Source organism: Bos javanicus, chromosome 27 (assembly GCF_032452875.1).
Source record: "Bos javanicus breed banteng chromosome 27, ARS-OSU_banteng_1.0, whole genome shotgun sequence".
NCBI lineage: Eukaryota > Metazoa > Chordata > Mammalia > Artiodactyla > Bovidae > Bos > Bos javanicus.
The window spans coordinates 7,374,147-7,391,393 of NC_083894.1; the positions used below are offsets into that span (position 1 = coordinate 7,374,147).

Below are 17,247 nucleotides of genomic sequence, written 5' to 3' on the forward strand. Positions count from 1 at the left end.
TGACTGAGCACACACACACACACACAATTCAACATAAACACTCTGTGTGGCATACTGTTCCTGTTTGTTATGAGTCAAAATTGTGTTCCTCTGAAATTCATATGATGAATTCCTAACCCCCCGTACCTCAGAATGTAACCTTACTTGGAGACGGGGCCTTTGCAGAGGTAAGCAAACTAAAAATGATAAGGCGAACCCAATGTGACTGGGGTCCTTCAGAAAGGGAAATCTGAGCAGCAGGCATGTGGACAGAGCACCAGGTGAAGAGGAAGGCCGTGGCTGGGGTGGTGCTTCTACAAGCCCAGATCACCAAAGACCACCAGCGCCCGCCAGAGCTGAGGAACAGAGCTTCCTCACGGCCCTAGGGGGGAACCAGTCTTGCTGACACCTTGATCTTGGACTTGAAGACTCCAGAAATGTGAGACAATATGTTTTTGCTACTTTCATGGTACTTTGTTATGGCAGCCCTAGTAAATGAATGCATATACTTTAAAATTTTTTATTGTCTTATAGAATACTTACAGCAGGTAGATTTATGGAAAATGTATTAATTTCCAAGGAAAGTAGCACATTTAAGAACTCCATTACTTCAAAGGTGTTGGGCTTAAAAATCTGATGTGTCAGAACTAGCATAGATAACATTTGAGAGCCATATTGCTGTCATAATGAGAAATTTTTAGAACAAGATAACTTAGTGATGGGTGTAACAAGTATCCCAAGATTTCAAGATGTGAGCCACTGAATAGCTCCCAAACTGCAACCAAATAAATGTATTTTTTGGTTTAAAAACTTAATGGGTGGATTCATGTTGATATATGGCAAAACCAATACAATATTGTAAAGTTAAAAAAGAAAAGAAAAGAAAAAAAAACTTAATGGGGAAGAAATTCAAAGGAGAGAAAATATTTCTATATCAAATTTAAGTTCACATTTAATATATTCAGCAACATTTGACTTTTACTCATGTTGGTGCCATTTACTACTTAATTTAGATAAAAATTGTTGCTTAGAATAGTTAAATAAATTTTCACATGCTCTTAGTAAACTAGTGGTCCTCACCCCTAAGAGTTAATACCATGCTAATGTGTTTTATATGCCTCCCATTTAGGATTTCTAGGGACAGCATTAAAAATCTGAAATGAATTTGAAGTGGTCTTGATGCTGCATGACAGAAGTGCATAATGCAGGTCAAGTTATGTTTTCAAGAGATTCATTAGAAAAAGAGAATAGCATTTAGCATCTTCTATTCAGAGATGCAATGCCACTTTAAAATAAACTGCATTTATGCATTGGGCACAATTCCATTTTGTGAGCAGAATCAGTTACTAGTGACCACTTTACATTTTATACAGCATGAAAAAACAGGGATAGAATAATACTTTTCTTTCAGCACTAACTCTGAAAGCTGATTCTATAATATTATAATATGGTTGTTTCAAAAATTTTTTTCCACCTGTGAATATCATTCAGAATTCCAAATAGAAATTCATGAATCTATTTTCAAAAAGACCTTTTTAAAGCTAAGGAAGACTGATTAACAGGCTAACAGGTGAACTCATAAAACAAATAGTAGACTGTAAGATACAATTTATCTACAAACTGTGTGTGGGGGGAGGGGGAGCAGCAGAATGCAAACAAGAAAGCAAAAATCATAAACAGCAGGACAGTGTGACTGATAAAACATTATTATTTTCCCCTCTGATTCCATGGAGCCCTGAGTCTCCATGAGCATGAGCCATGAGCCATGAGCAGGGAGCTGGGTGTGCGGTGGGAAGAGAGGCTGGCAGGGGTGTGCCCTGCGCGGTCCACAGCTGCCGCTGCCCACCTCCGGTGGCAGAGCTGGTCTCTTTCTGCAGGCGCTGGTCCCCTGCCTGGAGCCCGTGTTGGGACAGCCCAGGCCTGACTCAGAGCCCTCTCTGCTGCACTGATGTTTCTGCAAAACACACAAGTGCAGCTCTGCTTCTGCCCCGCTTCCGCTTGTTCGGGGTGCAGGGAGGATGCCCAAGGAGCGGGTGGGCTATGGCGTGGGTCCCCGCTGCCTCGCCTCTGCGGGAGCCCACGCAGCTGCTACCACCATTCTGGGCTGGTAAGAGGGACTGGGTGACAAAATTGTTACTATTATAGAAAAAAATGTGGCTCCCAGTTTTGCTTTAAAAATCCTTATTTGAGATATCTTTGAAAGGTTTGAATGGCAAGCAGATAATCATTAATGACACAGGCGGTTTCTTTCAGGACTTTTTGTTTCTGCCTACAATCCTATGCAGAAACTTCACAATCTCAATGAAACAACATAGTCAGTTGCCCTCTTCCTGGCACAAGGTCACTCCTCAATGGTAAAAGTGTGCTCAGAGACCCTTTTTCTCTGTGATTCTAGTGCTTCAGAATGAAGGACTCTTTGAGCTAGACTGCACTTTGCTGCTGCTACTGCTAAGTCGCTTCAGTCGTGTCCGACTCTGTGCGACCCCATAGATGGCAGCCCACCAGGCTCCCCCGTCCCTGGGATTCTCCAGGCAAGAACACTGGAGTGGGTTGCCATTTCCTTCTCCAATGCATGAAAGTGAAAAGTGAAAGTGAAGTCCCTCAGTCGTCTCCAACTCTCAGCGACCCCATGGACTGCAGCCTACCAGGCTCCTCCATCCATGGGATTTTCCAGGCAAGAGTACTGGAATGGGGTGCCATAAGATGATCTAATGTCTTTATGATATAAGAGAGTAAACTGTGATCTGGAGGAGTTAAGTGATTTGCTATGACAAACAGTGGTGTTATAATGATACTGTCCTAATTATAAGGAGAAGTCTATCATTAACTGAATTCCTCATACTCTATTGGCACAGTATTTGTTGCCGCTTAATGACTAAGTCAGGTCCGATTCTTGCGACCCCATGGACTGTAGCCCGCTAGGCTCCTCTGTCCATGAGATTTCTCAGGCAAGAATACTGGAGTGGGTTCCCATTTTCTTCTCCAGGGCATCTTCCTCACCCAGGGATCGAACTCACGTCTCCTGCATCAGCAGGTGGGTTCTTTACTGCTGAGCCACCAGAGGAGCCCTTGGCAGAGTACAAGTGAACCTAAAATCACAGTGTCCCTTCTTAATAGAGAAATCCCTTACGTATCACTAAAAATTGGCCCAGTGAATATTCATATCTTACTTATTAATCCAAGATCTTTAGCTTAACTTCCTTTGGGTCTGTAATCTGATATTGCTGATCCTAACACTGAGCTATTACAATAAACAGTGTCCTCCAAAAGAGCCTTGAATGGCATTGAAACATGTATAATATCATGTATGAAATGAGTCGCCAGTCCAGGTTCAATGCATGATACTGGGTGCCTGGGGCTGGTGCACTGGGACGACCCAGAGGGAAGGTATGGGGAGGGAGGAAGGAGGAGGGTTCAGGATGGGGAACACAGGTATACCTGTGGCGGATTCATTTTGATATTTGGCAAAACTAATACAATTTGTAAAGTTTAAAAATAAAATTAAAAAAAAAGAAAAGTAGGTGGTAGGTCAAAAGCCCTCTCTTCTTTATTGAAAAGTACTTCATAAAAAATATCTCCAAGAGACATCAGATATGCCTACATGTGATATGACCACAACCATAGTGGGACAGTTTAATAAACCATGTTCATTCTTTGATCAAGTATATCAAATAAAAGCATTGAGAAGGTTTGAAAAATATGTAAATAACTTTGTTTTAAAAAGTGTTATATAACTTTGTAATCAAAGTTTTTTTTTTTAAATCATGCCTTTGTTAAATACAGATTATGTATTATTTGCTTTTAGCATCTACAATGATTTGATAGAGTTATCCAGTTTTTAATTAAAGTATTGGATACTTTAAAGCTTAAAAAAAAAAGAAATTATTGCAGAGATGACAACAAATACCTGTAACATGGGCAAACTATTTTCTCGTGTTATTATCATTGTGGACACTGAGCAAATAATACCACTTTTACAAGCTGGTGGAGAAAACAGTTGGTTTCTTCGAACTTTTCTGTAAGACTGAAATAAATTACACCATCCTTATTAGAGACACCTTACATAATAGGAAATATATGCTGTAATTAAATATATATTCTCATATAATATTAGGAAATAAGAAAAAATGTTAGTTAAAAATGGAAGCTCCCATACATCAACATGCATCTGCCACATGGCGGATGCATGTTGATGTATGGCAAAACCAATACAATATTGTAAAGTAAAAAAAAATAATAATAATAACAATAATAAAATAAATAAATAAATAAATTGAATGCCACCCCCCCAAAAAAAAGGAAGCTCCCAAGTTTGTGAAAATTACTCTGCATAAACATATGAGAGTACTTTAAACCATATTACTCTTAATTTTCATCTCTTGTGCTTAAATTTTCTGCATTGCATTATCTCTTGACTGTAAGTTTGATTTACCATTAAATATCAATAAGAATTTAAAACCTAAATAAGTATAATATAGGGTAATTCTTACCTTACATGAAAACTAAACAGAAATTACAGTTTCCACCCAAATTTACAGTAAAATATAGAGACATGTATTTAAGGAGGAGAGACATGCATTTATCTATAAATTGCAGACGGATTTTTCTATTATCCTAAACATTGTATGGGAAGACCAGGGTCATTTGGGAAAAACAAAATATAAATCAGTCAACAGTTTGCTGCCTCCAGAAGCAAAACGAGTTGTATTGCACATGATTTGAGAATTTGAACCTGAATTTTCACATGTAATAATCTTAAATTAGAAAATAATATCATCACGATTTTAAATAGCCATCACAGGAGGCAATGTTACTGTGTTAAAAAATATATATTACTTCCATTCCTGGCAGATGAACACAAACACCAGAGTGCTACTGAAATAAACCTGCATGAAGCTCTGAGTGCAAACAGAGAACATACCCACGCGCTCACGCATCTGCCGCAAGTGGTGATTTTGAAATCCCCGTAGAGATCTTTGATAGCCCCGGTTGTGAAGAAGCCTTCCACCATCAGCAGAATGCCGTACACAAAGAAGGCAGCTGCAATTCCGTAGATGACATACTTGAAGATGTCAATCCTGGAAGGAAAGACCAAATGATTTAGTTCAACAACTCTTCACGGCTGATCCACAGCAGTGGACGCCCATGTGCTCAGGGTCCTTTGGAACGAAAGCTATGGAATATTTATGTTCATGATGAAGGTTGGATTTTTTAAACATTGTTGCTTTATATGCCTAATGCTTGTACATTTTCTTCTGCCCCTTCCAGGATTTGTTGGTTTCTCATGTTTCTAAGTTTTTCCTCTTCCACTGCACCATCCCCTCTCCCCTGGTTCACACCAAGGTAGCCCTGGGTGAGTAGTGGATCATACTGGACTTTGCTGAGATGAATTTGATAAGTAGGATAATTACCATATAATTTTTAAAAAATTATGACAAAATAGCAGATACAAAGGTTTAGATATAAAACACTTGAGTTTTTAAGACGTTACGACATTACAAGAGGAAGAAAGCTTTATGGCTAATGATGCATTCATTTCTGATAAAGTAACAATCTCATATTTTTCTTATAGTCAACTGTAATTATGTTTTATGTCACACTTACTGTGATGGTTTCATCACTAATAGTTTCTGTTGACAATAATTGAAAAATTATGGTTTTATAGCTAAGTTATAATTTTGACAATTAAACTTTTAAGGCAGAATCTCTAATGGAATATTATGTGATGGAATTAACTGGGCCTGAGGCAAATTATAGAATAATTCCACAGAGAAATGGGAAAGTATTTTTTTCTCTTCTGACAATTGAGTGCCCATGTATTTAAGGGGGAGAGAAATACGTATTATCTATAAATTGCAGATGGATTTTGTTGTTGTTGTTATTCTAGATATTGTATGGGAACCCCCAAACCTTTTGGAAATTAAAAATCATAAATTAATCAGTTTTTCTGCCTCTAGAACCAAAACTAGTGGTTGTGGAGCCATGGTATGAGGTGAGATATACATATTAGCTGCAGTTCTGTGTTTGTGGTCTTCATATGCATTTGAAAGAGAATTTCTCTTCATTTCACTGGCCAAACTTGATTTTTACTCTCCTCAGTAACTAAAGTGAGTGTAACAGATAGGGTGGCAAGAAATGAAGGACAGATGCTATTGACTTTATACAAAGGGGGAAAGAGTGAATAGGAAGCTCGCTTACACTGATGGAGAGTTAGAAACTTTGGATGCTATGACAATATTAAAACAAATATGTCATAGCATAAATGAACTTGTTGCATCAGTGTACCAGAGCGATGGTTTAGTGACCAGTGATTCCCACTGTCTGAACAATCTAAATATTCCACAATTCTCTTTGTCATGGGCAATGAAGCAGATGATGTGAATTGCATCAGACCATCATACATGTGAAACAATCTGAGGATTTCAACATTCAGATCCCATTTGACATCACTAACACTTTGAAGAGTTTAGTTAAACCAAACTTGTATGGGTTTTTCCACACAATGCTTAGGTTAAAATGACCTATTTTAAAATATATTTTAATTTTTATTTGAGAATGAAGGCTATGGTTTTTCCAGTGGTCATGTATGGGTGTGAGTTGGACTGTGAAGAAAGCTGAGCGCCGAAGAATTGATGCTTTTGAACTGTGGTGTTGGAGAAGACTCTTGAGAGTCCCCTGGACTGCAAGGAGATCCAACCAGTCCATTCTGAAGGAGATCAGCCCTGGGATTTCTTTGGAAGGAATGATGCTAAAGCTGAAACTCAAGTACTTTGGCCACCTCATGCGAAGAGTTGACTCATTGGAAAAGAGTCTGATGCTGGGAGGGATTGGGGGCAAGAGGAGAAGGGGACGACAGAGGATGAGATGGCTGGATGGCATCACTGACTTGATGGACGTGAGTCTGAGTTAACTCCAGGAGTTGGTGATGGACAGGGAGGCCTGGCGTGCTGCGATTCATGGGGTCGCAAAAAGTGGGACACAACTGAGCAACTGAACTGAATTCACATTTAAAGAAAGTTACAGAAAATGAATAGTACAAAAAAATCCTATAAACCCTTAATCTACTTTATGACATTTTCCCTCATTTACCTTGTGTTTTTCTCTTTTGGGATAATTTTATCTGAATGGAGAGAAATTCTCTGCAGTACAATGATCGATCTTAAGAACTATAATGTTGATAAAATAGACGGCCAGTGGGAATTTGCTATTTTAAGCAGGGAGCTCAAACCCAGTGCTCTGTGATAAACTAGAGGGATGGGATGGGATGGAAGGTGGGAGGGAGACTCAAGAAGGAGGGGACATATGTATACCTATGGCTGATTCATGTTGATGCATGGCAGAAACTAAGAGAATATTGTACAGCAATTATCCTCCAATTAAAATAAAATTTAAGAAGAAATATAATGTTGATAGAGTACTTGTGTCAAACCTATCATTTGTATTCTAATTTTATTAGCTGGACTGACCCATAGCATTTCCCCCTTGCAACGTGGGATCCAGTCCAGAGGCAAGTTCTGCATTCATTTGCCGTGTTTCTCCCTAGCGTCCTTTAGCTCAGAACACATCTGCAGCCTGTCTTTGTCTTCGGGACATTAACATTGCTGAAGAATACAACCCACTCCCTCCTTACTAAATACACTATTCTTCATCTGGGGTTTGTCTGATGTATCCTCGTGGTTAGATTCAGATTATTCATTCTTGGCTACATACTAGGTAGGTGATAACTCTGTCCATCTGATGCTACAAAATTAGTAGTGATGCTGATTTTTATCATTTAGTTGGTGATGTTTGATTTCTGTACTGACTTCTGAGTTTTTCTCAAAACATCTTCTGCCTGTCTCTCAAAACGATATATGTTACTTTTAGTGCCTACCTGAATACTGCAGGATAATTTTCTCTTCCCAAGATCTCTAACTCAAAACCATTTACACCATATAAGGCAAAATTCACTTTTTTGCCACATAAAGTAATAGTTACAGGGTTTTAGGGATTAGGAAGTTGGTGTATTTAGAATGAAGCATTTGTTTTTTAACCTATTGCAGTAGCCAAGATTGCTTTTTTTCCCCTCTTGTAACAACTGTTGCCTGTAAAAACTTTCTAAGCATAAAAATATCGGTAACTTTTTACCAATATTTTGGTAAAGATATATGAGCAAAGTAAATATGCCTGTACAGTTCTTTCTGGAGATACTTCTGATCCCCTCTTTTTCACTGTAAGAAGGATCCAGGTGAGCATAAGCAGCAACCTGGGACATGAGACTATATAGGCGCCGAAAGGCAAAGCATCCTCCTGGATTCAGAGACTAGAGATCATTTTTGCAAAACCTAAAAAGTGCACCCCGACAACCTCTTACTGATTGTCTTTATTTCAATATGTGTTATTTCAGTAAAACTACTGTGTTCCCTAAAAAGATTCCTAAGAAGTAGGAATGGGTGCATTTTTCATTAAGGAGTAAGCGTCACAGTCCCAAACCCAGGATACTACTCTCTGAGACATTCCAATTCAGTCACAAGAAAACCATGAATAATCTCTGCTTCTGTTCCACACTGCTTTGGATGGACTAGCTCATCAGAGGTCATCCTGTGTTATATAATCACAAGGTCCTAGTGATCAGTGAAACAGAGATGCAGGAAAGTCAGGGTCAGATGCAGAGAGAAATCTGAAGATGCTCCACGGCTGGCTTTGAAGAGGGAAGGGGGCCCTGAGCCAAGGATGCAGGTGCCCCTGGAAGCTGGAGCAAGTGAGAACGTGGATTCTCTCCTGGAGCCGCCAGATGGAGTGAAGTCCTGCCAATCCCTTGATTTGACCCCATTTCAATAAGCTCAGTGAGATCCATTTCAGACTTCTGACCTCGAGAAATGTTAAAAAATAATAAATGTGTTTTTCTAATTCACTGGATTTGTTGTAACTTCTTACAGCAGTAATAGGAAGCTACGCACCACCATTACAAACATCATTTAAGATAAATCCTTGGGCAGTGTAGGTTATTTCTCTGCGATAAATTCCTAGAAAATTTTAAGGTATGTATTGTGAAATAGGGTCCAGAAAATTCATGCCAAAATAAAAATGCATGGATAACCAGTAAGAGGGTTTCTCTGTTTCCCAATACTGAGAATTACCATTTAACTTTTCTAATAAACTGATAGTTTAAAAGCAATGCATTATCATTTTAATTAATATTCTTGGTTTAGTGGTATGGATAAACATATATTTATAAGCTATTAGTCATTTGCATTCTATAAGAAACATGTTTTTATATTTTGCCAATTATTCTACTAGAATATGTATCCTTTTCTTGAATTTATTCTATTAAAATTAGGAAATCTTGTTAGGTAAGTGGTAAATATATTTCTCAGTTTTAAAACATCTTTTAACTTTTTATAATACTTTAATGAGTAAAATTTAATTTTTATTATCTCAAATCTATATATTCTTGAAATTTCTTACATTGTTTACATACTTCTTGCTCCATAAGAAGTAAAACTTTATATTTAAATCTGTGTGTGTGTGTGTGTGTGTGTGTGTGTGTGTGTGTGTTAGTCGCTCAGTCATGTCCAACTCTGTGATCCCATGGTCTGTAGCCCACCAGGCTTCTTTCTCCATGGGATTCTCCAGGCAAGAATACTGGGTGGGTTGCCATTCCCTTCTCCAGGGGATCTTCCCAACCCAGGGATCAAACTTGCATCTCCTGCATTGCAGGCACATTCTTTCCTGTCTGAGCCACCAGGGAAGTCCCATTTAAATCTGTACTTTTACAGATTAGTTTACTCTTAAATTTTAACTTTAAATCCATCTGAAACATTTCTGGTAAAAATGTGAGTAGGAACATAATTTTGTATGTAGTTATAAGTTCTTATATGTATGTCTGTGCCAATGCCATGTGGTGTCAATTATTGCAGCTTCTCAACTCTCTCTACTTCATTAACCTGATGCATCCTCGAAATCAGCTCAAGTACTAACTACCATTATCTGATTCATATCTATTGAGTCTAATGTTTTTGAACTGTCGTGTTGGAGAAGACTCTTGAAAGACCCTTGGACTGCAAGGAGATTCAACCACTCCATCCTAAAGGAAATCAGTCCTGAATATTCACTGGAATGACTGATGCTGAAACTGAAACTCCAATACTTTGGTCACCTGATGTGAAGAACTGACTCATTTGAAAAGACCCTGATGCTGGGGAAGATTGAAGGCAAGAGGAGAAGGGGACGACAGAGGATACAGAGGATGAGATGGCTGGATGGCATCACCAACTCAATGGACCTGAGTTTGAGTGAACTCCAGGAGTTGGTGATGGACAGGGAGGCCTGGCGTACTGCAGTCCATGGGGTCTCAAAGAGTTGAAAACAACTGAGTGACTGAACTGAACTGAACTGAACTGAGTCTAATGTGAATGGCGCTTTGCTAATATATGTTTCCTATGTCAGTACAAGAGGAAAAATAATTTGTCTTGTACTACTTCGTGTCCCTAAAGATTAGCACAGTGACTTGCACCGAGTATAACCCTGTAGTATTTGCTAAGTGAATTAATTAAAAAACAAACCAGACTAAAGATTTTCTTGAAAAAAATGTGAATATTTGAAAACAAGTACATGGTAGAAGTATAATAAATTCAAGGAGTTTTAAATATATTTCCATACTTGATATTTGCAATAGCCCAAATAGCAAAATAAGCACTAATCCTAAAGTAACTGTTCTTGAAAAAAGAAGACTGAGGTTTAGCAAGTGAATATAGATTGTAATATAGTGTAATAAGTGAATATAGACTTTATTTTCTTGAGCTCCAAAATCACTGCGGACGGTGACTGCAGTCATGAAATTAAAAGACGCTTGCTTCTTGGAAGAAAAGCTATGACCAACCTAGACAGCATATTAAAAAGCAGAGACATTACTTTGCGTACAAAGGTCTGTATAGTCAAAGCTATGGTTTTCCAGTAGTCACATATGGATGTGAGAGCTGGACAATAAAAAAGGCTGAGCAATGAAGAATTGAACTGTTTTGAACTGTGGTGCTGGAGAAGATTCTTGAGAGTCCCTTGGACAGCAAGGAGATCCAACCAGTCAATCCTAAAGGAAATCAGTCCTGAATATTCATTGGAAGGAGTGATGCTGAAACTGAAGCTCCAACACTTTGGCCACTTGATGCGAAGAGCCAACTCATTAGAAAAGACCCAGATGCTGGGAAAGATTGAAGGCAGGAGGAGAAGGGGACAGAGGATGAGATAGTTGTATGGCATCACTGACTTGATGGACATGAGTTTGAGCAAGCTCAGGGAAATGGTAAACGACAGGGAAGCCTGGTGTGCTGCAGTCTATGAGGTTGCAAAGAATTGGACACGACTGAGCAACTGAACAACATAGATTGTAAGCATCTCAGAATCGGAGGTTCATTACCAGCCTTGTCTAAGCACATTCACTGACAGGCAAATCACTACATTCTAAGGAGCCCATGTGTTCTTTAGAAAACTCTGACTTTTGAAAACGCTACCACTTCTCAGCCACTATGTGACCCTGAATGTACCTCCTGGTTTAATCATACCCAGGAGGTACTGGTACACATCTTCCCTCTGTGTTTTCATGAGCTGTTTGCCAACAGGAAGAGGGTTTAATTCATTTGCTAGCTTCACAGGGCTTAGGATAAGGGATTTTAGTTATTTGAAATATGAAAAGAGAGAACTTGAGCACTTGCTTTTATTCCAATCTAAATGGCATTCTTCTCATGCCAAAGATGCATTATTGATTTCACATTTCACTCCCAATATAAGAGGTCAAGGTTAAAGTTCCGGAGTTAGCATATGACCTCTGATTCTTCTGCTGCACCCACACATGTACACCCTGCGGAGTTTTTGTCAAGGTTTGTGATCTATAAAGGTGTGTGTCTAAATGTCAAATAAACATGCTGGCAACTGGTTTTCAGTAGATTTATGCAGTCAATCATTCCGTGCCACTTATTAAGCTTCTTATTTCTTGCAAACTTCTATAACTAAAAGTTAGCACTTTGGATGTAGCCTAAATATAGAGGATCTGTAGATTTTAAAGACATCTGTGGTAGCTTAAAATAATGCACAGTGAAAACATATTTTGTCCAGTGTAGGCTGAGATAAAACTAAAAAGAAAATGTCAGTATTGTCACATTAAAATATATCTATGGAATCATTTGCTTAAGGCTCTTTGCAAACCAACATGTAATAATCCAAAGCATTTTCAAATAGTTTAATTATATTACAAAGGATGAGTATCATTCATAAACTCTCAAGGATCAATTCATGCTATATACCTGATTCAGTGTTAATCGATAAACTGTCTACTACAGGTTTAAAAAATTCAATTTAATGGATAACGCTGAATTTTCAGAATTTGTAAAATAAAGTTACACTGGGAAATATAAGTGATATAACTTCCTTATCTCTTTTTTCATTATTTTTAAAATTTGTTATTTATTCATTTCCATTTGTCAGTGACATTGATGAAGTTCTAAATTGATGCTTCAGAGTTAGGGACTATTTTTAAATAATTTACCTTCCTATCTGAGTGTCTAATCAACAACTACCTCCTTTTAATCATTATGTGTGTGTATGGTTTTGGGGGGACATTATCACACATATATTTTGTTATGTTTCTTATTTTATGACCAATCTCTCTCCAATCTTAAGTGCCAGTATATTTTAGATAAACATGCATTATTTCAACTTTTCCTGAAAATTTTGTTATCATTATGTCCAAGAGGACATGCTTTTCACCCTCCCTAAAAGTATTTTTTCGTCTGTAAAATACTGCCTCACTTATCTCTAGACCCCTGTTCATTTAACACACAGCACTGAGCACACAGACTCTCAAAATGAGAAGCGATACCATGTTGACCTACATGGTAAAGACGTCCAGTGTATCTCCAGCAGTTCTGGCCATCTCAAAGTAGGTTTGCAGGATGTTGACAGTTCCAGAAAGTGCTTCATGACCACAGCCACAGAACAGGGCAACCCCGGCGTAGAGCAGGATGGTGGCGATCAGAGAGGCATAGGGAATGCCGCCCAGGCATTTAATACAGCACTCGAAACACCCTGCAGAAGACCAACAGAAAAAAAATTAGAAATTAATATTCCATATTAATCTAATGAAATTTTTTCTCAAACTTAAAGGAATATGCAGTATTGCATTTATAGATGACATCAGGTCAACCACACAAGTCCAGTCCTATGGTGTCCTGGAAAGTATACAAATCAAGTTCCTTAACTAGCAACCATCCTCCACAGGCAAGAGAAGGCTTACTTCACCTGGGGGTTTCCTCTTCTACCCCAAAATTACAGAAGCCCTTCCTTCCCAAATAGGATTTCCTTTTTTTTTTTTTTTTTTTGCTGCACCACATGGTATGTGGGATCCTAGTTTCCCAACTAGGGATTGAACTCACACCCCCTGTGTTGGGAATGCAGAGTCTTAGCCACTGAACTGCCAGGGAAGTCCCAGATTTCCTATAATAATTAATCTTCACTATACAGGCAAGAATACACAGAACTGTACAAAAAGATCTTCAAGACCAAGATAATCACGATGGTGTGATCACTCACCTAGAGCCAGACAGCCTGGAATGTGAAGTCAAGTGGGCCTTAGAAAGCACCACTATGAACAAAGCTAGTGGAGGTGATGGAATTCCAGTGGAGCTATTTCAAATCCTGAAAGATGATGCTGTGAAAGTGCTGCACTCAATATGCCAGCAAATTTGGAAAACTCAGCAGTGGCCACAGGACTGGAAAAGGTCACTTTTCATTCCAATCCCAAAGAAAGGCAATGCCAAAGAATGTTCAAGCTACTGCACAATTGCACTCATCTCACACACTAGTAAAGTAACGCTCAAAATTCTCCAAGCCAGGCTTCAGCAATACGTGAATCATGAACTTCCAGATGTTCAAGCTGGTTTTAGAAAAGGCAGAGGAACCAGAGATCCAATTGCCAACATCCGCTGGCTCGTGGAAAAAGGAAGAGAGTTCCAGAAAAACATCTATTTCTGCTTTATTGACTATGCCAAAGCCTTTGACTGTGTGGATCACAATAAACTGTGGAAAATTCTGAAAGAGATGGGAATACCAGACCACCTGACCTGCCCCTTCAGAAACTTATATGCAAGTCAGTAAGTAACAGTTAGAACTGGACATGGAACAACAGACTGGTTCCAAACAGGAAAAGGAGTATGTCAAGGCTGCCTGTTGTCACCCTGCTTATTTAACTTATATGCAAGAGTACATCATGAGAAACGCTGGGCTGGAATAAGCACAAGCTGGAATCAAGACTGCCAGGAGAAATATCAATAACCTCAGATATGCAGATGACACCATGCTTATGGCAGAAAGTGAAGAGGAACTAAAAAGCCTCTTGATGAAAATGAAAGAGGAGAGTGAAAAAGTTGGCTTAAAGCTCAACATTCAGAAAACTAAGATCATGGCATCTGGTCCCATCACTTCATGGCAAAGAGATGGGGAAACAGTGTCAGAATTTATTTTCTTGGGCTCCCAAATCACTGCAGATGGTGACTGCAGTCATGAAATTAAGGGACGCTTACTCCTTGGAAGGAAAGTTATGACCAACCTAGATAGCATATTCAAAAGCAGAGACATTACTTTGCCAACAAAGTTCCGTCTAGTCCAGTCTATGGTTTTTCCAGTGGTAATGTATGGATTGAGAATTGGACTGTGAAGAAAGCTGAGCACTGAAGAATTGATGCTTTTGAACTGTGGTGTTGGAGAAGACTCTTGAGAGTCCCTTGGACTGCAAGGAGATCCAACCAGTCCATCCTAAAGGAGATCAGTCCTGGGTGTTCATTGGAAGGACTGACGCTAAAGCTGAAACTCCAGTACTTTGGCCACCTCATGTGAAGAGTTGACTTATTGGAAAAGACCCTGATGCTGGGAGGGATTGGGGGCAGGAGGAGAAGGGGATGACAGAGTATGAGATGGCTGGATGGCATCTCTGACTCGATGGATGTGAGTTTGAGTAAACTCCGGGAGTTGGTGATGGACAGGGATGCCTGGCGTTCTGCAATTCATGGGGTCGCAAAGAGTTGGACATGACTGAGTGACTGAACTGAACTGAACTGAAACGTGCATATCATTTTATCTTGACTGTATTGCTCTCAAATTGCACATTTTGGTTTTTATTTCCATGACATTTATTCTTTTCAACTCCCTGGGCCTGTTTCTTTTACACAGTGAGTCAAAACCTGTTAGTTGTGTTTGAATCCAATTTAGTGAACGTTGACCAGCATTCATTAAAAGTGGAAGAGAATGTAGGAAGGCACATTACTTTAGAGTCAGTTTGAGTTTAGAAAAGAGAGACCGGAATGGGTTATGGACTCCACCACTCTGTGTTTCAGGGCGAGGTTATTCTTCTGAATTAATCATTTGTAAAAGAGTGACAATAAAACGGACTCAAATGGTTCTTGTGAGCATTGAATGAGTTAACAGAACATAGTGCATGACATAGAGTAACTACTCAGTAAATGTTACATCTATCATTATTGGATATAACTGTAAGTATTATAAATATTAGTTATTACTGTGTTGCAATATGGTTTCCAAAAATCGTTTGACCACAGTAATTACTTTTGCTTTTTGAAGTTTCATCATTTTAGTCTTCCATTTTCCAAAGATGGTTTTAAACTAGTCTGAAACATCACTTAACCTTGGTTGTTGATATTCAAAATAAGTATCAGAACTCTCTAGTCAACTCAGATATGTTCTTCTAAGGAATTAACTAGAAATGCCTAAGTATATATGTGTTGCCACAAGAAATACTGATGAGATGCTGTTTCTCAGCCACTGCTGAGAAAGGGAAGTTCAGGTCAGATGTGCAACAAGCAAAGAGGAACTCTATGTATCAGTTTCACCTCTGTTCCCCACTGCTTCCCCACACATATCCTATTTCAAAAATTTCCTGCTACCTATCGTCTTTTGGAAATTGTGGATCAAATTTCCTTCTGTAATGCTGAAACGCCTCAAACTCTCTCCATGTATTGACTTTTCATCTCTTCAGAAACTAATAACAAATAATATTGGACAATGGGTTGTTATGTGCTGTACTTAATTCATGGGAAGATCTGTGTGTGTCTTATCTATAATGTGTATATATTTATAAGCTACATATAAACCATGCAGTGATTGCAAAGTTTCTGTGTGAGGTAACTTTACATTCAGAGGGTGGGTTAGTCTGCTGTTTTATTGTTCATTGAACTAGCCTCCTTAAGAGAATTATGGATCATCTTATCTGTCCCAAGAGAAGTTAAGAAAAGGAGTTTGAACACCTTTCCACTTCCACAGGTCTTGCTAGCACAGGCCAAATTATTTCCTGAACATTCCTCCCCCAACACGCATGATACACACAGCACACACGTGCATGCACGCACACACGCACACAGTGTGGTTAGGTAGGAAAGGGTAGAACATCTTGCCACCTCATGTGATAGGAAGAAATTTCACTGGCAGATGGGTGAGACCAGTGTGTGGAGTATCTGAATGTCACTGAACACAGTTTTGAGCAGAGATTAACAAGGTAGCAAAAAAAGAAAAAAAAATCTTTGGACTGTTTAAAAATAAAGAAAAAACCTAAAATTGGTACCGACCCAAAGAAGAGCTACTCTTAATTTTGGCAAGTGTCCCCAAGAGCCCCATGATCTCAAATCCTTGTCCTTTGTAGTTTCTCTCCCTATTTTTCTTGAAGGGTCTAAATGTATGGCATGTCCGATAAAAGGTGTCCGATTAAAGTATCCACGAAACCCTTAGGAACAGGAGTCAAATATACAGGAAAGGGTCCAAACACCAAGTTCATGGATAGGAGTTACCTTTGCTGATCCCACCCCTCAAGCTTCTAACAGAATAAAGATATACTGTGACTGTCTCCAGACCAAAGGGAGTGGTAAGCCCACTGGTGGTCACCAGAAACTCGCAATACCATATGCAAAATAGATGGGCAATGGGAATTTGCTATATGACTCAGGGAACTCAAATAGGGGGTCTGTAATAATCTAGAGGGGTGGAATGGGGAGGGAGACTGGAAGGGGTTCAGGAGGAAGGGGACATGGGTGAACCCATGGCTGATTCTTGTTGATGTCTGACAGAAACCCACAAAATTCTATAAAGCAATTATCCTTCAATTAAAAAATAAATAAAGTGGCAAAAAAAGAATTTCTGATTAATTTTGTTACTAATTCTGGTCAGTTTCTGCTTATTTCATGTTTTGTCTGTTGTGTGTTAGTTGGACCAATTCTAGCCTACAAGCAACCA

The 17,247-nt window shown here is 38.9% G+C and overlaps 1 protein-coding gene across 3 annotated transcripts in view; it reads right to left on the reverse strand.

Annotated features, from left to right (window-relative positions):
* GPM6A (glycoprotein M6A) overlaps window positions 1–17,247 on the reverse strand; it is a 256,670-nt gene that overhangs the window by 26,900 nt on the left and 212,523 nt on the right. For all 3 annotated transcript variants that reach the window (XM_061404099.1, XM_061404100.1, XM_061404098.1), the window contains exons 2-3: window positions 12,846–13,038; window positions 4,901–5,057 (exon numbers count right to left, since the gene is read on the reverse strand). In XM_061404099.1, coding sequence (XP_061260083.1) covers window positions 4,901–5,057; window positions 12,846–13,038 — 350 coding nt within the window. The remainder of the gene's footprint in view (window positions 1–4,900; window positions 5,058–12,845; window positions 13,039–17,247) is intronic.